At 42.6% G+C, this 16231-nt stretch overlaps 1 protein-coding gene across 2 annotated transcripts in view; it reads left to right on the forward strand.

Annotated features, from left to right (window-relative positions):
• Positions 1-5651: 5651 nt before the first annotated feature.
• Ap4e1 (adaptor related protein complex 4 subunit epsilon 1) overlaps positions 5652-16231 on the forward strand; it is a 63019-nt gene continuing 52439 nt past the window's right edge. For both annotated transcript variants that reach the window (XM_036185664.1, XM_036185665.1), the window contains exons 1-3: positions 5652-5832; positions 8054-8125; positions 11515-11638. In XM_036185664.1, the coding sequence (XP_036041557.1) occupies positions 5686-5832; positions 8054-8125; positions 11515-11638 (343 nt within the window). In that variant the 5' untranslated portion in view covers positions 5652-5685. The remainder of the gene's footprint in view (positions 5833-8053; positions 8126-11514; positions 11639-16231) is intronic.

Consider the following 16231-nt stretch of genomic DNA (forward strand, 5'->3'; position numbering starts at 1 on the left):
TCCTGGGCCACTGACTCTTACAATCTTCCTTCTCCTTTTATGGTTTTCTTTGATTAGAGTTAGGGGTTGTATTGATTATGTATTGGTTGGGGATAGGCACCCCACAGATCCTTAATCTCTGCTTTTTGACTGGTTGTGGATTCCTATAATAGTGAGACTATTTGTAACAGACTACATCTGTTACAAAAAGAAGCTTCTTTGATAAGCAGTGAGAGCTATCCTTATCTGTGGACACAAAGATACATTTAGGATACAGTTAAAAATTATATTGGGCTGGGTAGTGGTCATGCATGCCTTTAATCCCAGTACCTGGGAGGCAGAGCCAGGTGGATCTCTGTGAGTTCAAGGCCAGCCTGGTTTACCAAGTGAGTTCCAGGAAAGGCGCAAAGCTACACAGAGAGACCCTGTCTCGAAACCCCTCACCCCCAAAAATCAAACTTGTAGTCATATTAGGTATGTTTTCAAGGTTAAACAGATGTATTTAGATGGATGGATGGTCTTCATACACCTCAAAGACCTACAGAATATGACATTTAATGTTTAATAACTTCAGACTTTTCATGACAGTGAGACATGTCTACTCTTGGCAGCACCAATTTGCTTCAAAAGATGATGATGGGCATCAAAAAAACCTCTGTATGGAGTTTGCTTTCTTTATGGCAAAAGTTAGCCATGTGGGCAAAGAACTGCCCTTGCCTCAATTTTTGACAGTATACTATCCAAACTGGACCAGCAAGATGCAAAAGAAAGTGACTGCCAAACTTTGCCAAGACAGGGTAGGACAGTCCTTCAGAATTCCCCACTTCTCAAAAATGTCTGTCAGATATACTAGGCCTGTAGGTCAGAGTTGGATGGCCCAGTGTTACAGAAGAACTTTGGGTGACTGTCCAGGAAGCCAGATGTTTCTGTCATTAGGTAACATCTCACCCTTCTGGGGTCTTTGATGGAGTTAAAGACTAAATAATTAAATTTATAGTTTTCCTTAGTTATGATAAAAAGTAAATTAGGTATAAAACTTTAGACTCACAAAGAGTTTTTCTCTAATTTTGCCAAATACAAATGGAATGGATATTGTATCTGTAATTCTTACTTGATAACTGTTTTTTTATATATAGTTTTACTATGTTAAGGTTAAAACCTTTTTTAACTAGATAAAAGGGGGAAATGTTATGAAATTATCCTTTGTACACTGTGAAGATGTGTCTTTGCCAAGGTGCCTTCTGATTGGTTTAATGAAAGAGCTGACTGGCTGGTAGCTAGGCAGGAGGTATTGGAGGGACAGCAAGACACAGAGGATGCTGGGAAGAAGCAGGGCAGAGCCTGGAAAGCCTCAGGCAGACTCAGAGAGAAGCAAGATGAATGTGCTGTATTGAAAGAAGGTTGGGGATTTAGCTCAGTGGTAGAGCACTTGCCTGGCAAAGGCAAGGCCCTGGGTTCAATCCTCAGCTAAAAAAAAAAAAAAAAAAGAAGAAGAAGAAAAGAAAAAGAAAGAAGGTACCGCCATGTGGCAGAGGCTAAATAAGAAATATGGGTTGGCCAGGCAGTGGTGGTGCAGGCCTTTAATCCCAGTGCTTGGGAGGCAGTGCCAGGGGGATCTCTGTGAGTTCAAGGCCAGCCTGGTCTAAGGCCAGCCTGGTCTACAGAGCGAGATCCAGGACAGGCATCAAACTACACAGAGAAACACTGTCTTGAAGAAAAAAAAAAGAAAATATGGGTTAATTTAAAATATAGGAGTTAGCTAGTAACAAGCCTAAGCTATCAGCCAAGTATTTATAATTAATAATAGTAATAAGTCTTTGCCTTCCCTGCCTGCTGCTACATCTTTCCCACCGAGAACTGCATGCCTTGGGAAATGTGAGCCAAGCTGACTTTCTCCCTTAGTGTGCTTTCGTCAGGGTGTCTATTACATCATGTGAAGCATCACACCATTTTTTTTTCTTTCTACAGTTTTATTTAAATCCTAAAGTTTATTGCAAAATCATATTCACATATGAGAATATCATATCATTTGATTCTCACAGTCGCCCTAAAGTGTAGGGATGAACAAAAGTTTGTTTGTTTACCCAGGCTTTTCCGACTGGTAAAGACCGAGCATTTTGCTAAGACTGCACACAAGTTTGTTAAGTCCCAGTTTAGAGACTTTATCACTTCATACTTCAGACCTGAGAGACTCCTGAAGTGACTGTGTTTCTCCACCTTCCCCAGTCTGGGCTTCCTGCCTCGAAGCCCCTTGCAGATGTCTCTGTACTGCATTCTTTGAGGAAATGGGGCTGGCAGTAACTTAGTTTTCTGATGAAATAATTTATGAGCTACTGATTTTTAAACTCGTGTCAGGGCTACTTCAGGGCTGTGTGTGTGTGTGTGTGTGTGTGTGTGTCTTGGTGACCATGGGGAAGTCTGAGGACCACTTGAGGCCATCAGTTCTTTCCTTCCACCATGTGGATTCCGGGGAGTGCCTTTCCCCACTGAGCCATCTCCCTGGCCCAAGGCCCTGCAGTTTTCAAAGACTTGGTTCTCACCAGTCAGTAGAGATTCAGGTTGCAGCAGGATGATTGCCTCTCTTGGAAGTAACTTTGACTCCCTTGAACCTGATCAACTTCTGGTGGCCTGGTCACTGTCTGTACCTCTGTGGATTAGGTGTGTTTGGACATTGCATTCCTACCTCTTACTTCTGGAAAGACTTTTGTTTATTTTGACTTGAGCTTCTTTCTTTTCCTTCTCCTGGATCTTGAAGACTGTTAGGAAAAGTCCTTACAAAGATACTCCTGGAACTGGACTTGTAAAGAGGTGCTCATAGGAAAAGACTCAAAGAGCATAGCATGCTGTTTTTACTTTTGTGTGTTGTTTGTTTGTTTGTTTTACTCTGCTTATTTCTTAAGCTACTTGGGGAAAAGCCAAAAAATGTAGATTAAATCTTTTTATGCTGGGCAGTGGTGGCACATGCCTTTAATCCCAGCACTTGGGACACAGAGGCAAGAGGATCTCTGTGAGTTTGAGGCCAGCCTGGGCTACAGAGTGAGTTCCAGGACAGCCAGGATTACACAGAGAAACCCTGTCTTGAAAAACCAAACCAACCAAACAAAAAAAACCCTCTTCACAAGTAGTCCAACTGGACTGTCTAAATGCATGGTGTGGACCAGAATTTTGTTTCATGGACTGTGGCTTACTAGTGAGTCAGCATAAGCTGAGTCATGGAGGATTTCTAGCCAAATAGAGATTTTCACCACAAAGAGTTTGCTGTAGAGGGATTTATCCAGAAAACACAGAACTCTTCCAAGCTAATGCCAGGCTGATTTGGGTGGGCCGAGGAAGTGGGGAAACACGGTGGACGTAGTCTGCTGGCCAGGGGTCAAAGCAGAGTGAGGAAAGCACAAACAAAGTTCTGTGTGGAACGGGAGTGACTGAGAACTCGGGAGGATAAAACAGGTCATCTCATCCTGGAGTGGGAGGGAGCCTCTCCTTGGAGCTCGCTCTTTCTTTCTTCCTTTCTTTTTCTTTCTTCCTTTCTTCCTCTTTCTTTCTTCCTTCCTTTCTTTCTTTCTTTCTTTCTTTTTTTTTTTTCTGAGACAGGGTTTCTTTGTAGCTTTAGAGCCTGTCCTGGAACTCACTTTGTAGACCAGGCTGGCCTCGAACTCACAGAGATCCATCTGCCTCTGCCTCCCAAGTGCTGGGATTACAGGCATGCGCCGCCGCCGCCGCCGCCGCCGCCGCCGCCGCCGCCGCCACCACCACCCGGCTTTTTTTTTTTAAAGGATGTATTTATTCACTTTATTTTAATGTGTATATGTGTGTGTCTCCATGTATGTATGTATGTTCACCCCATTATTCAGGTGTCCTGCGAGACAGAAGAGGGTGTGCAATCCCCTAGAACTGGAGTTACAGGTGATTGTGAGCTGCCCCACGCTGGGAACAGAACCTCAGAACTCTGCAATAGCTGCCCTGGCTCTGAACCCTGAGCCCTCTCCCTAACTCCGAAGGCCATTTCTTTTGACTGTGACTGTTGCCCTTCCCTGGAGAGTCTAACTTGGCTCTCCCTGATGCCTTTTCAGATTCAAGCTAATTCTCTCCTCTCAAGAAAGAAAGAGAAAGAAAAAAAATAAAAAAAAAAAAAAAAAAAGACCTTGAAAGGTCTCTTTTTCTAAGAACCTGTGCCAGAAATTCAATGAACTTGAGATAGCATGCAGAGCCAAGAGCTGGAACGGAGTCAGGTCCGTTCTTCGTTCTTCTGGCGCCCCCTCGTGTATTAAAATGGAACTTTTTTGGGGGGGGGTGTTTGGTTCGTGGTAGTAGTAGGGATTTTTTGTTTGTTTGCTTTGGAACATAACCTTGGTTGTCTTATAATTCACTCAGTAGACCAGGCTGGCCTCGAACTCACAGACATCCACCTGCCTCTGCCTCCCGAGTGCTGGGATTAAAGGTGTGTGCCACTATGCCCTGCTTAATTCCCCATCTGAAAGTTTTCTAGATCCCACTTGCAGTACGAAGGAATCACCTTCTCTTTTGGCCAGCCTCTAGGGTCACGGACCAACTCCTGTTCCATAGCCTCGTCCTGCAGGATTAATTTTTTGAGCCTCTTAGCGTCATTTTCTAGCCGATTCAGCACAATAATTCAACCTTTGTAAGATGTTTCAGTGGTACTTTCTTTGAAAAGTGGCAGCAACAGAGCTTTGCTTACCTTAGCATGTCTCTGTTTCAAATGTGTAATTTTCCTCCCTGCTCTACCGGCGCCAGGCTACAATTTGAAAATGTTCCCCTGGATAAGATACACTAAGGTGGACATCTTCCAGGCCAGGGTAAAGAAAGCGTCTCTGTCTTCCTTCTGGCAGTGTTACCACGTTCCTTTCCCCTGAGTCAGAGAAGTATCTGATATTGCTTTTCCAGCACTTTTGGATGCAAGACAAAAGATTTGGGGGGTGGAGAAAATTAAGAACGGGTTTCATATAGCCCAGATTTGCTTTGACCTTGATGTGTCCTTGATGATGTCCTTGAATTTTCTTGCTTTTCCCACCCCCAAGTGCTGGGATTACAGGCAAATACCACTCACTACACATGCCTGGAAAGTAAATTTTCTAATCTTTTTAAGCTAATGGAAGTGCCTAGATTTTCTTTTTAAAGTAAACAAAATTTTACTTTGGCATAAAATATTAAATTCTAACAAAACCTGTTTTAAATAAAATTTAAATATTGAGAAAATTTTCAGCAAGTTAAAATTTATCTTTGCCGAACTCGTCTGTCGGGCAAACTTTCCCCTTTGTTGAGGTATAGGAACAAAAACAACTGAAAGATTTTTTTTTTTTTAAACATTTCACTTATCACAGACATTTCACTAACACAAGTTTCCGGTGTTAAGAGCACGATAAAGAAGATGGTGGATCAGGACTGTAGTTCCTGTACCCGGAGCCTGAGGCAGGAGAACGGCATGAATTCATCGTCCTACTACTAGGGAGAGTCTAGAAAATACAAGAATACTCGAGCGCACGCATTTCACCGCTACCGGGAGTGATCTCCACGGCTCTTGAGAACCCTGCTCTCCCTCGTAGACTCGCGCGCCCCCTGGCGGTCTCTCCCGGAACGTCGCCCTGCTCGCACCGCCCCGGCGCGAATAAAGATTTCTTGTTCAAGACGCCGGAAGTGACTACGGAGGCCGGGAGGCTCAGCGCGAAGTATCCGCGACGGGAGGCCGCGATGAGCGACATGGTGGAGAGGACGCTGACCGCACTGCCGGGGCTCTTCCTGCAGAACCAGCTGGGAGGGCCTGCGGCCTCCAGAGCACCCTTCTTCTCCAGGCTGGGCGGCCTCATCCGCGGCGTCACCGCGCTCTCGTCCAAGCACGTAGGTGGCTGGGTCGGCAGGGCGGGGTGGGCCGGGGTGCTTGTCAGCTAGCTGGACGCGGCCGGGCGTCCGCCCCGAGCTTGGGTTTGCTGCCTGCACGGACCTCAGGGAGGCCGGCTCTCTGATCTGGAGGCCGGAAGACCTCGGTGTCCCTTCTCAGCGTTAAACCGGTGTGTAGTCCATGGGAGTGCTTTGAGGACCACATGAGCCGTCAGTCTAGTGAAAATAGCCAGTGCGGTTTGAGTCCTGGACCGCAGTCTCCTACGAAGTTTTTCTTCCCTGTTGAGTTGTAATGTAGTTCCTCTTTTCTTGGAGGCATCACATACCGCAACTGACAACCGTCACTCCCACCCCCGGCGGGGCTGTTATCTTTGCAGAACTTGAGGTTCTTAGGCTGGACCAAACGGCTGGGGCAAAGACGGGCTTTGAAAACGAGTAGTTAGAATAGAAGTTATTAAGTTCCCACGGATTGCGTATGGTACTGATTCAAAGCCTCAAGGAGTGTATGTCTTAAAAACATAATGTTGTGTCATAATTTCCTCAGCAGATATTTATCTAACACAACTATGCGTTAATTAATGAGGAAAATAGTAAAACACAACTCTTTCTAGCAAGGATTAAGTCATCCATTTTGGGCTTAATGTAAGTGTGAGTACAATGTAAATGCCAGGAGAGGAGCAAGAGAAACAAGATGCCTTTTAAAGGTTTAAAATGTGCATGTGTTTTAATTGTAAGCAGATGTGTAGCGATGCTGAGTCGGTCAGGGCTTACTGCACATGCACATCCCACAATTATTATTTGTGTACTTAACATATCTTCATGATTTTCTTTTGCTAATTTGTATGAGGCCAAATACAAAAAATATGTGTATGTACTCTGTGTGTGTGTGTGTGTGTCCGTCCGCGTCAGTCCGCGCTGGCGCGCATGTCCTATGGTAGGGTTCAGAGGACAACTTTGGGTGTTGGTTCTCACCTTCCACCTTGTTTGAGGTAAGATCTCTCTTGTTCTCTTCTGTGCTATGTACTCCAGGCAAGATGGCCAGGGAGCTTCTGGGGGTTCCTCTCTACCTCCAACTCTCACCGTAGGAATTTGGGGATTACAGATACACCTCACCACATCTGGCTTTTTATCTGATGGATTGTGATGCTTAGGCTTATGCAGCAAGTGCATTTATACACTGAGCCATCTGCCCCTGCTCCTCAATGAAACTTTAAAGAATGTGTTTTTTGGCTTAAGTTGCAGTTTGAAACTTCACAGGCAGCTAGATGTGGCAGTGCTTCACTTCTAGGTTTTTTTGTTTGTTTTAGTTTTTTTGTTTTGTTTTGTTTTGGATTCTGCGTGTGTGTGTGTGTGTGTGTGTGTGTGTGTGTGTGTGTGCGCGCGCGTGTGTGTGCATGCGCGCGCACATGAGTGCAGATGCCCTCAGATTCCAGAATAAAGTGTCTGATCCCCTAGAGCTGGAGTTTTAGGCAGATGAGAGGCAATGTGGGTCTGGGAACTAAACTCTGGTCCTCTCCAAAAGCAATGTGTAGCCTTATCTGCTGCATCATCTCTCCAGCCCTCACTGGTAGTTCCTAATTAGCTACTTACTGGCTCTGCCTCCACCACTGCCTCCACCACTGCCCAGCAGCTATCTACTTAATATCAGTAATTTGGTGTGTGATTTATAGATAGCATTGTATAGCCAGGCGGTGGTTGCTCACGCATTTAATCCCGTTGGGCAGAGGCAGGAGGATCTCTGTGAGTTCAAGGCCAGCCTGGTCTACAGAGTGAGTTCCAGGACAAGCTCCAAAGCTACACAGAGAAATCCTGTCTCAAACAAACAAACAAACAGACAAACAGACAAACAAAGACAGCATTGTATTAGGCAATAGTTGGGCCTGTGTATAAAAGTGCTGAATGGGATTGTAACTGTGTGACATGACATGTGTGTCTAGGAGTCAGTTCTTTTGTTCCATCAGGTGGGGTCCAGGAATTGAACTCAGGTCCTCGGGCTTGGCAGCACTCACCTTTACCCCTGAGCCATCTTACCACCCCCATTTCGAATTAAAAAAATTTTTTTCTGCCAAGCTACACTATCAAATGAATGCAATGAAGAGGAGTGATAGGTTATTCTGGAAATAATTCTTCTTCCCAAGGAAGGTTGTATGGGTCAGGGAATGTAACTTTTTTAAGAATGATATTTCATTTTAATTGAAATGATTGTAATTGTATCTTTCAGGAAGAAGAGAAATTAATCCAGCAGGAACTGAGTAGTCTGAAGGTGACTGTTTCTGCTCCTACTACAACACTGGTATGTTTGTACAGTTCAGCACACTTGCATTTGAAGCCTGGTTCCATACACTACGGATTTCCAAATTCACGAAGCAGCTGTTTACTAAGTAGCTGGTTACTCTGTGTTGGCCACTGTGAGGCTGTTTGCACATCTTCAGATTAGGACCTAGTTCTGTTGACGTTTTCTTTTTTAATTGACATGTACTATGTCTTTATGGGGTTCACTGTATCAGTTAAACACAAAATGTACGCAATATGTATTACTACTTAACATTTATTACATTTGAAACTTAGTGTGTGTGTGTGTTTATGTGTGCAAGCCATAATGTGTGTGGAGATAAGAAAATAAGTTGTGGGAGTTGGTTCTCTCCACTACCTGTGTCTGTAGGATTGAATTCAGGTCATCACACTTGGTGGCAAAGACCTTGACTTGCTGAGCCATCTTGCTGGCCTGACACTTGTAAAAATGAGATGGGTGGGTTTTTTTTGTTTTTTGTTTTAAATCATAAAATATGTTTATTTTTATTTATTTGTTTATTTTTGAGGCAGAGTCTTGCTATGTAACCCTGGCTGGCCTAGAACTTACTATGTAGACCAGGGTGGCTTTGAACTCAAAAGGATCCACTTGCCTCTGCTTCTAGGTACTGGGATCAAAAGTGTGTATCAACACACTCAGCCTGTGGAGTCTTTTTTGTGCATAAGTCATTGTGGAAATGTTTATCCCTCTAGGAAATATCAAGATGATAGTTTTGCACAAATACGTGGTCATAAACATGAATATGTGAAGTCCAAGAGAACATAAGTGTTTCTTTTTGTAGTTATAATATTCAGGGAAATAGAATTCAAGACACCATTAGTCTGGTATCTTTGTATATATACATATGTATGTTGTGTATATAGATATGTACATCTGTGTGCATGCTTTGTGATACTTGATAGGAATGCTAAGCAGAAGTAGTTTTCCTCTTTTGCCTTCACACGGTTTTCATTAATGTAATGGGTGTCATTGAATACGGTTCTTGTACTATAAGTCTGGTGTTGGGTAAAACTGGTCACTGGACACAGAGTTTAGCAGTGGGGTAATAACTAATGGTAGCCATGCAGACAGGTCAGTTGTGCGTTTCTAAGGTGTTACAGAGCTGGGACAACTGGAAGGAGACTGTAAAATGAAGCCCAGCATTGAGAATGTCCTTTCTTCTCTAGATAAAGGAACAATAACATATAACAATTTTACTCTGAAGTCATGAGCTGGAGAGACGGCTCAGCAGCTAAGAGCACTGGCTGCTCTTCCAGAGGACCTGAGTTCAGTTGCCAACAACTTTCAAGCATGCAGATGTACATGCAGATAGAGTACTCATATACATAAAATACATAAATAAAAATTTAAAGAAACAAACAACTACAACAAAACCTTCTGAAGTCATGATACATATCCAGGATTGAAACTTAATGGCATAAATTAACATTTTAGGGTTGGGGATTTAGCTCAGTGGTAGAGCGCTTGCCGAGTAAGCACAAGGCCCTGGGTTCGGCCCTCAGCTCCAGCAAAAAACAAAAACAAAAACAAAACAACGAAAAAGAAATTACACACATTCTAACAAATGTTAAAACAAACTTAGTAGTCCTAATTAATATGTTAACGAATTAACTTTTACTGTTTTAAACACAAGTGATTTGAACTAAACTGTATTTCCCTAATATTTTCCTAAGATACACACACACACACACACACACACACACACACACACACACACACCCTCTAAATACTGCTGTCTTGCTTTAAGTTTTGCTGTTCTTTTGTTTTTGTGGTGAGGTCCCGTGTAGTCCAGGCTGGCCTCTGACTCACTGTGCAGCTTTGGATCCTCCTGCTCTGACCTCCAAGGACTGTGCATGCACTGCCACACCCTGTTTGTTTAGATAGTTTAATGTTTTGTCAGCCTTTTATCTAATTATCTGATAGCAGTTAACTTTAACACACACACACACACACACACACACACACATACACACATATATTGAGAGAGAGAGAGAGAACTGAGTGCTGGAGTTAAACATATGCCCACCATGGCCAGCTATATTTTTAAGATTTTTTTTTTTTCCTCAGAGCTGAGGACTGAACCCAGAGTCTTGCGCTTGCTAGGCAAGTGCTCTACCACTGAGCTAAATCCCCAGCCCCTAAAAAAAATTTTTTTTTTTTTTTGGTTTTTCGAAAAATAACATATAACAATTTTCCCTGTGTAGCTTTTGAAGCCTATCCTGGAACTCGCTCTGTAGACCAGGCTGGCCTCAAAGTCACAGAGATCCACCTGGCTCTGCCTCCCGAGTGCTGGAATTAAAGGTGTGCACTGCCACCACCACCCGGCCCTATTAAAGAATTTTAGTTTTGGTTGAGTGGTGGTGATGTATATCACTCAAGAGGCAGAGTCAGGCAGATCTCTGAGTCCAGCCTGGTCTACAGAGTGAGATCCAGAACAGCCAGGGCTACACAGAGAAACCGTGTTTTGAAAACAAACAAATAAAAAAAAAAGTATGTTTGTAAGGCCACATTGTTCATGAAATTATGCCTCTTAGTTCACAATAATGTGAGCTATTTAAAAAGAGAAAAAGAGCACTTATGCAGCAGATGATTATATATCTATAGTATAATAATGCTGAAGAAACCTATGTTCAGTTTGACTTTTTTCCTGTTTCTTGAGATGGGTTCTTTATTCTAGTCTCCAACTCCTGGGCTCCTGACAGTCCTTTGTCAGCCTCCTACCTCAGTTCCTGACTACTAGGATGACAGGAATACAGGGGCTTGCAGTTTGATATTTAAAATTGAATATTTTCATTACAGAATACATTATTATCAACTTGTATCAATTTTCTAGATGTTTTCATTTGGCAAAACATATTCAAATTGACTCTCCCACCTCCCTGGTTTTTTGAGACAAAGTTTCTCTGTGTAAGTACTCTGGCTGTCCTGGAACAAGCTTTGTAGACCAGATTGGCCTTGAACTCACAGAGATCTGCCTGCTTTGGTCTTCTGAGTGCTGGGAGTAAGGCTTGTGCCACCACCGCCCAGTTCTTACTGATTTTAAATGCTAACTATGATCACCGTGGATGAAATTTTGTCTGAAGAATACCTCTAATCTAACTTCTCTGGGCACATAGAATTAGAAGTAGCTTCAGGTAGTTTATAGTGTCATTACCAATAAAATATTGAGCTAATTTTTTTTTACATTAATAGTGTTGGTGATTGTTAGAAGCAGCTTTTATTTCTATATTCTAAGATTAGGCAATTGCTTTGTAATATGTTTATTAGTTCTTCATCACCAGGATAAATGGTTCCATTGCTGGACGAGTGTGACATACAGAAAAAGGAAAGCATTCATTGTTCACATAGTGATTGGGTGTTTCACTTTTCAGAAAATGATGAAGGAATGTATGGTGAGACTTATATATTGTGAAATGCTTGGATATGATGCTTCTTTTGGTTATATACATGCAATCAAGTTGGCCCAACAAGGAAACCTCTTAGAAAAAAGAGTGGGTATGTATATGCTTAAGACTTCTGTTCTTACTGTTTTTTTTTTTTTAAGGTGTTAACCACTGTAAAATGATGGCTTGTATATAGTATGTTTTTAGAGTATTGTGTTATATGTTTTTTTTCTTTTTTATAGTCCTAGGAAGTTTTTATAGTCCTGGGATAGACCCTCATGTACTAAGGCAAGTTCTCTACCACTGAGCTATATCCCAGCCCAAATTTCCAAAGCTAACACTTTAGAACACAAAGCCTATACATAAAATCAGCTTTCTTGGATATGAATCATTTTGGAGTTATAGGGAAGATGAAGAGGTGCTTGATTATGGGATGATTATAGTGAGATGCTACATACACATATAAAACCCATTAAACTGTACATATAGAACAGGTGAGTTTCTTGTATATAATTGTTCTTTAGTAATTCATGCCTTAAGAAGCCTAATTCCATTAATTTAATGATGAGAGGCAATTATTAACATAGTTAATTGGGTTGTTTGTTTGTTTTTCGAGACAGGGTTTCTCTGTGTAACCCTGGCTGTCTTGAACTCACTCTGTAGACCAGGATGGCCTTGAACTCAGAGATCTGCCTGCCTCTGCCTCCCGAATGATGGTATTAAAGGCATGGGGCACCACCGCCTGGTTTAGTTAATTTGCTTTTTATGGCTTTTTGAGACAAGGTTTCTCTGTGCCTGGCTAAGAAATGACTTTTGTAAAATAAAAACTGAAACAAACTAGAATAATTTTAAATATACTGTTCTTACTTCCACAATGCTATATATACATTAGTCAAGAACTTGGATCTGTTTTCAATGGTTTCAGGTTATGTGAAAATCCCCAAAGGAGTCTCTGGGATATGTGGGGATAGAGCATGGTCTTCATCCATGAGCATGGTAATGTCATGCTCCTAGGGATGAGCAGTCTTCATGATGGAGGAAGAGTGGAAGATGGTAGGCATGCAGCCTCCCACATGCTGAGCCCCACTCCACCCCAGATCTTGGTCTGTCTCCCAGATTAGCTGTGGCCTTCTCTCTGTCTTTTTTTTCAAAAGCAGATGTCCATTGGCATCTTCCTGTCCATATTCCAAATTAAATGTGAACTCTTCCAAGATCACTGTTACTCCCTCCACTGGTACCTTATGGTGATAGGTTTCTTTCCTTACTATATAGTAATGTTTCAGCTTTCAAACTAATTCAAACTTTTTATAATCCTGAACTTTTTGTGTTATTGAAGAAATCTTTATTAGTAATTTACTTTAAAATTGATTTCTTTTAAAGCTTCACTACTGCTGGGATTTAGTTCCGGTAGCCTCTCTTTGTCTTCAGGAGGCTCTTCCTAAGGCTCTCAGGCTGGCTCTGCAAGCATTTCATTTCACTGGCAGAGTTGTTCGCATAGCCAAGGGGTTCAGTCGTCAAGCAGTACCTTAAAAATCCCGTTCAGCAGGAGGTTCCTTTTGGTTGTTCTGGTTGTTTCTTTCTGGACTAATCTGATGTGCAGACTGCCCTCTAATTTGTCATATAGCCGTGGATGATCCTGAACTGCCCAGATGCTAGGATTACACCACCCTCCTGGCTTATGTGAACCTAGGATTTGGTGCTTTCTAGGCACCCACCACACAGAGTTTTCATATGTCCAAAACTTTTCTTATTCTTTTTTATGTTAATTGATGTTTTGCCTAAATGTATGTCTGTTTGAGGGCATCAGAAGCCCTGCAACTGGACTTATAGACAGGTGTGAGCAGCTGTGTGGGTGCTGGGAATTGAACCTGGGTCCTCTCAAAGAGCTGCCAGTGCTCCATCTCTCCAGCTCCTTTTTTTAAAAAAAAAGTAATTAATTAATTTTGTCTAAAACTTTTTATTTTGTTTTGGAGCCTGTCCTGGAACTCACTCTGTAGCCCAGGCTGGACTCGAACTCACAGAGATCCACCTGCCTCTGCCTCCCAAGTGCTGAGATTAAAGGTGTGCGCCACCACCGTGAACTGTCTAGAAGTTTTCTAATGATGATCTTCTTTTATCTTCTAACTGGTTAAATTTGGAGTCTTTTTCTCATATTATTTGGTTTTGTTTCTTAAGTTTTGTTACTGTTTTCTTTTCTTTTTGAGACAGGGTCGCATTATCTAGCCCCAGCTGGCCTTGAACTCACAGAGATCCACCTGCTTTTGCCTCCAAAGTTTGGGGATTAAAGGTGTGTGCTAATATGTCTGTCTGAAAAAAATATTTTTTTTTTTACATTATTGTTGAACATTATAAGAGAAGTGAAATTCAACTTCATCTTTTTCATTTGTAAAGGGAGGTATATTAGATATGGATGTATTTGAAATGTCTAGAATTCAGTCCTGGGAGGAGATGGTTATGGTAGATTCCAGATTCAAGCAAGTCTGATGTTTCTTTGTTTTCTTCCTTCTCTGTCTTTCCTTCTCCTCTCCTTTTCATTTTTCTACCTTTGCTATTTCTCTCCTTCCTAACAGTTTTTCAACATTGAGCTATTGAGCTAGCTTGCTTGATGTCTCTGTCTGTCTGTCTGTCTGTCTCTCTTTCTCTCCCTCTCTCTTTGGTATTCCAAGACAAGGTTTCTCTATATAATAGTCCTGGCTGTCCTGGATCTCACTCTGTAGACCAGGCTGGCCTCAAACTCACAGAGATCCACCTGCCTCTGCCTCCCGAGTGCTGGGATTACAGGCATGCGCCACCACTGGCTGGCTAGCTGTTTTTCTTTATTCCCTCTGTATATTATCTTTTTTTAATTGAGAAAATAGTAATACTCCCCCCCCCTTTTAATATTTAAAACACAAGCTAGAGGGATGGCTCAGCAGTTGGGAACGATGGCTGTTCTCCGATAGTTCCTAAGTTCAATTCCCAGAAACCACACGGCAGCTCACAACCATCTGTAATGAGATCTGATGCCCTCTCTGGCATGCAGGTGTAATGCAGACAGAACACTCATACATAAAAATACATAAATAAGTAAATAAGTCTTTAAATATTTAGAACAATTTTTAGTGTCTTTATTGCATGTGTGTGTGTGTGTGTGTGTGTGTGTGTGTGTGTGTGTGTACATGCCACAGCACGTTTGTGGGGGTCAGTCAGTTCTCTTCCTGCTGTGATGCCTTTCTTAGTGTTAGCTATATTGTTAAGGACTCTGGAAACAGATGCAAGTGACTGCCCATTGTGTGCTCCACACTACAGTCCCACATACAGGTGGATAACTTACATGGCTCCATTTTGAGACTCTCTGCAGTGGTAGGGGAGGGGATAGAAACACACTCAGAAGTTAGTAGTTATCATGGTAAAATTACATTCAGGACTATGGAGGATGTGGTGTTCTCATATAGTCAGGCCCGGGGTATCAGTGGAAACTTGGTTTCCCTGCTCTCTGAGTCTGTGCGGAGTATACATATCAAACCACACAATAGAGTTCTATAGAACTTCTTTAAATATTGAAGGCTAGAATTTAGACCTAGCTTTGTTCTAGCCAATTTTTGTTTTGGTTTCCTTTGGCAAGGAGATGGGACTTCAGCCTACTCTCTTGTTCCCTGGCTGACCACTGTGTTGGCACAGGCAGGAATTCTTGAAAATAACAGGTAATTGAAAATACTGGGGCTGGTGGTGGCGGCAGATGTCTTTAATCCCAGCTCTCGGGAGGCAGAGGCAGGTGGATCTCTCTGAGTTTTGAAGCTAGCCTTATCTGAATAGCGAGTCCCAGGCCAGTCAGAGCTATATCGAGAGACCTTCTCTCAAAAAACAAAGAAACAACAATAAAAAACAAAATCAAACAGAGAAAGATAATACTAGATAGTTGGTGGTGTCTTGATTTGCTTTCTACTGCTGTGGTAAATCTCTGACAGTACTAGTTGGGGTTCTTTAGAGGAAGAACTGATAAGATGAATATTTATATGTGGGATTGATTTATTGGAGTGGCTCTCAGACTGTGGTCCACCCGGTCCAACAGTGGCAGACTCCTGACAGAAAGGCCAGAATCTGCCAGTTGTTCAGCCCCCAAGGCCGATGCCTTAGCCAGCCTTCAGTCTAATGCCTTAGTGACAGGATTGATGAGCTTGCCAGTGAGATGAGGGCACACAGGGCAGGCAAGAAGCCAAAACGTCCTTCTTTGGTTTCCTTTCATGGAGAGCTAGCTACCAGGAGATATGGCCCAGATTTAGGGTGGGTCTTCTCACCTCAAATGCTCCAATAAAAATCTTTCACAGGTGTGCCCAGCTACTTGGGTTTTAGTTGATTACAGCTATTGTCAGGCTGATAACAAAGATTAGCCATGACACTAACCAAAAGCAACTTGGGGAGGAAAGGGTTTGTTTCCGTAGTCTGTCACTGAAGGAAGTCAGAGCTAAAGCAGAGCACATGCAGGAGTCTGCCTCCTGCTTGCTCCGCCAAAACTTGCTTTCTTATAGCACTCAGAACCACCTGCCCAGAGGTGGCACCACCCCAGTGGCCTGGGCCCTTCCACATCAATTATTAATTAAGAAAATGCCCCCACAAACTTGCCTCCAGGCCAGTCTGCTGGAGGCATTTTCTTAGTTGAGGTCCCTCTTCCCAGATGACTAGCTTTTGTTAATTGACAGAAAGACTAACCAGCATAGGTGGTGTG

Source organism: Onychomys torridus, chromosome 4, assembly GCF_903995425.1.
Source record: "Onychomys torridus chromosome 4, mOncTor1.1, whole genome shotgun sequence".
In the NCBI taxonomy this organism is placed as follows: domain Eukaryota; kingdom Metazoa; phylum Chordata; class Mammalia; order Rodentia; family Cricetidae; genus Onychomys; species Onychomys torridus.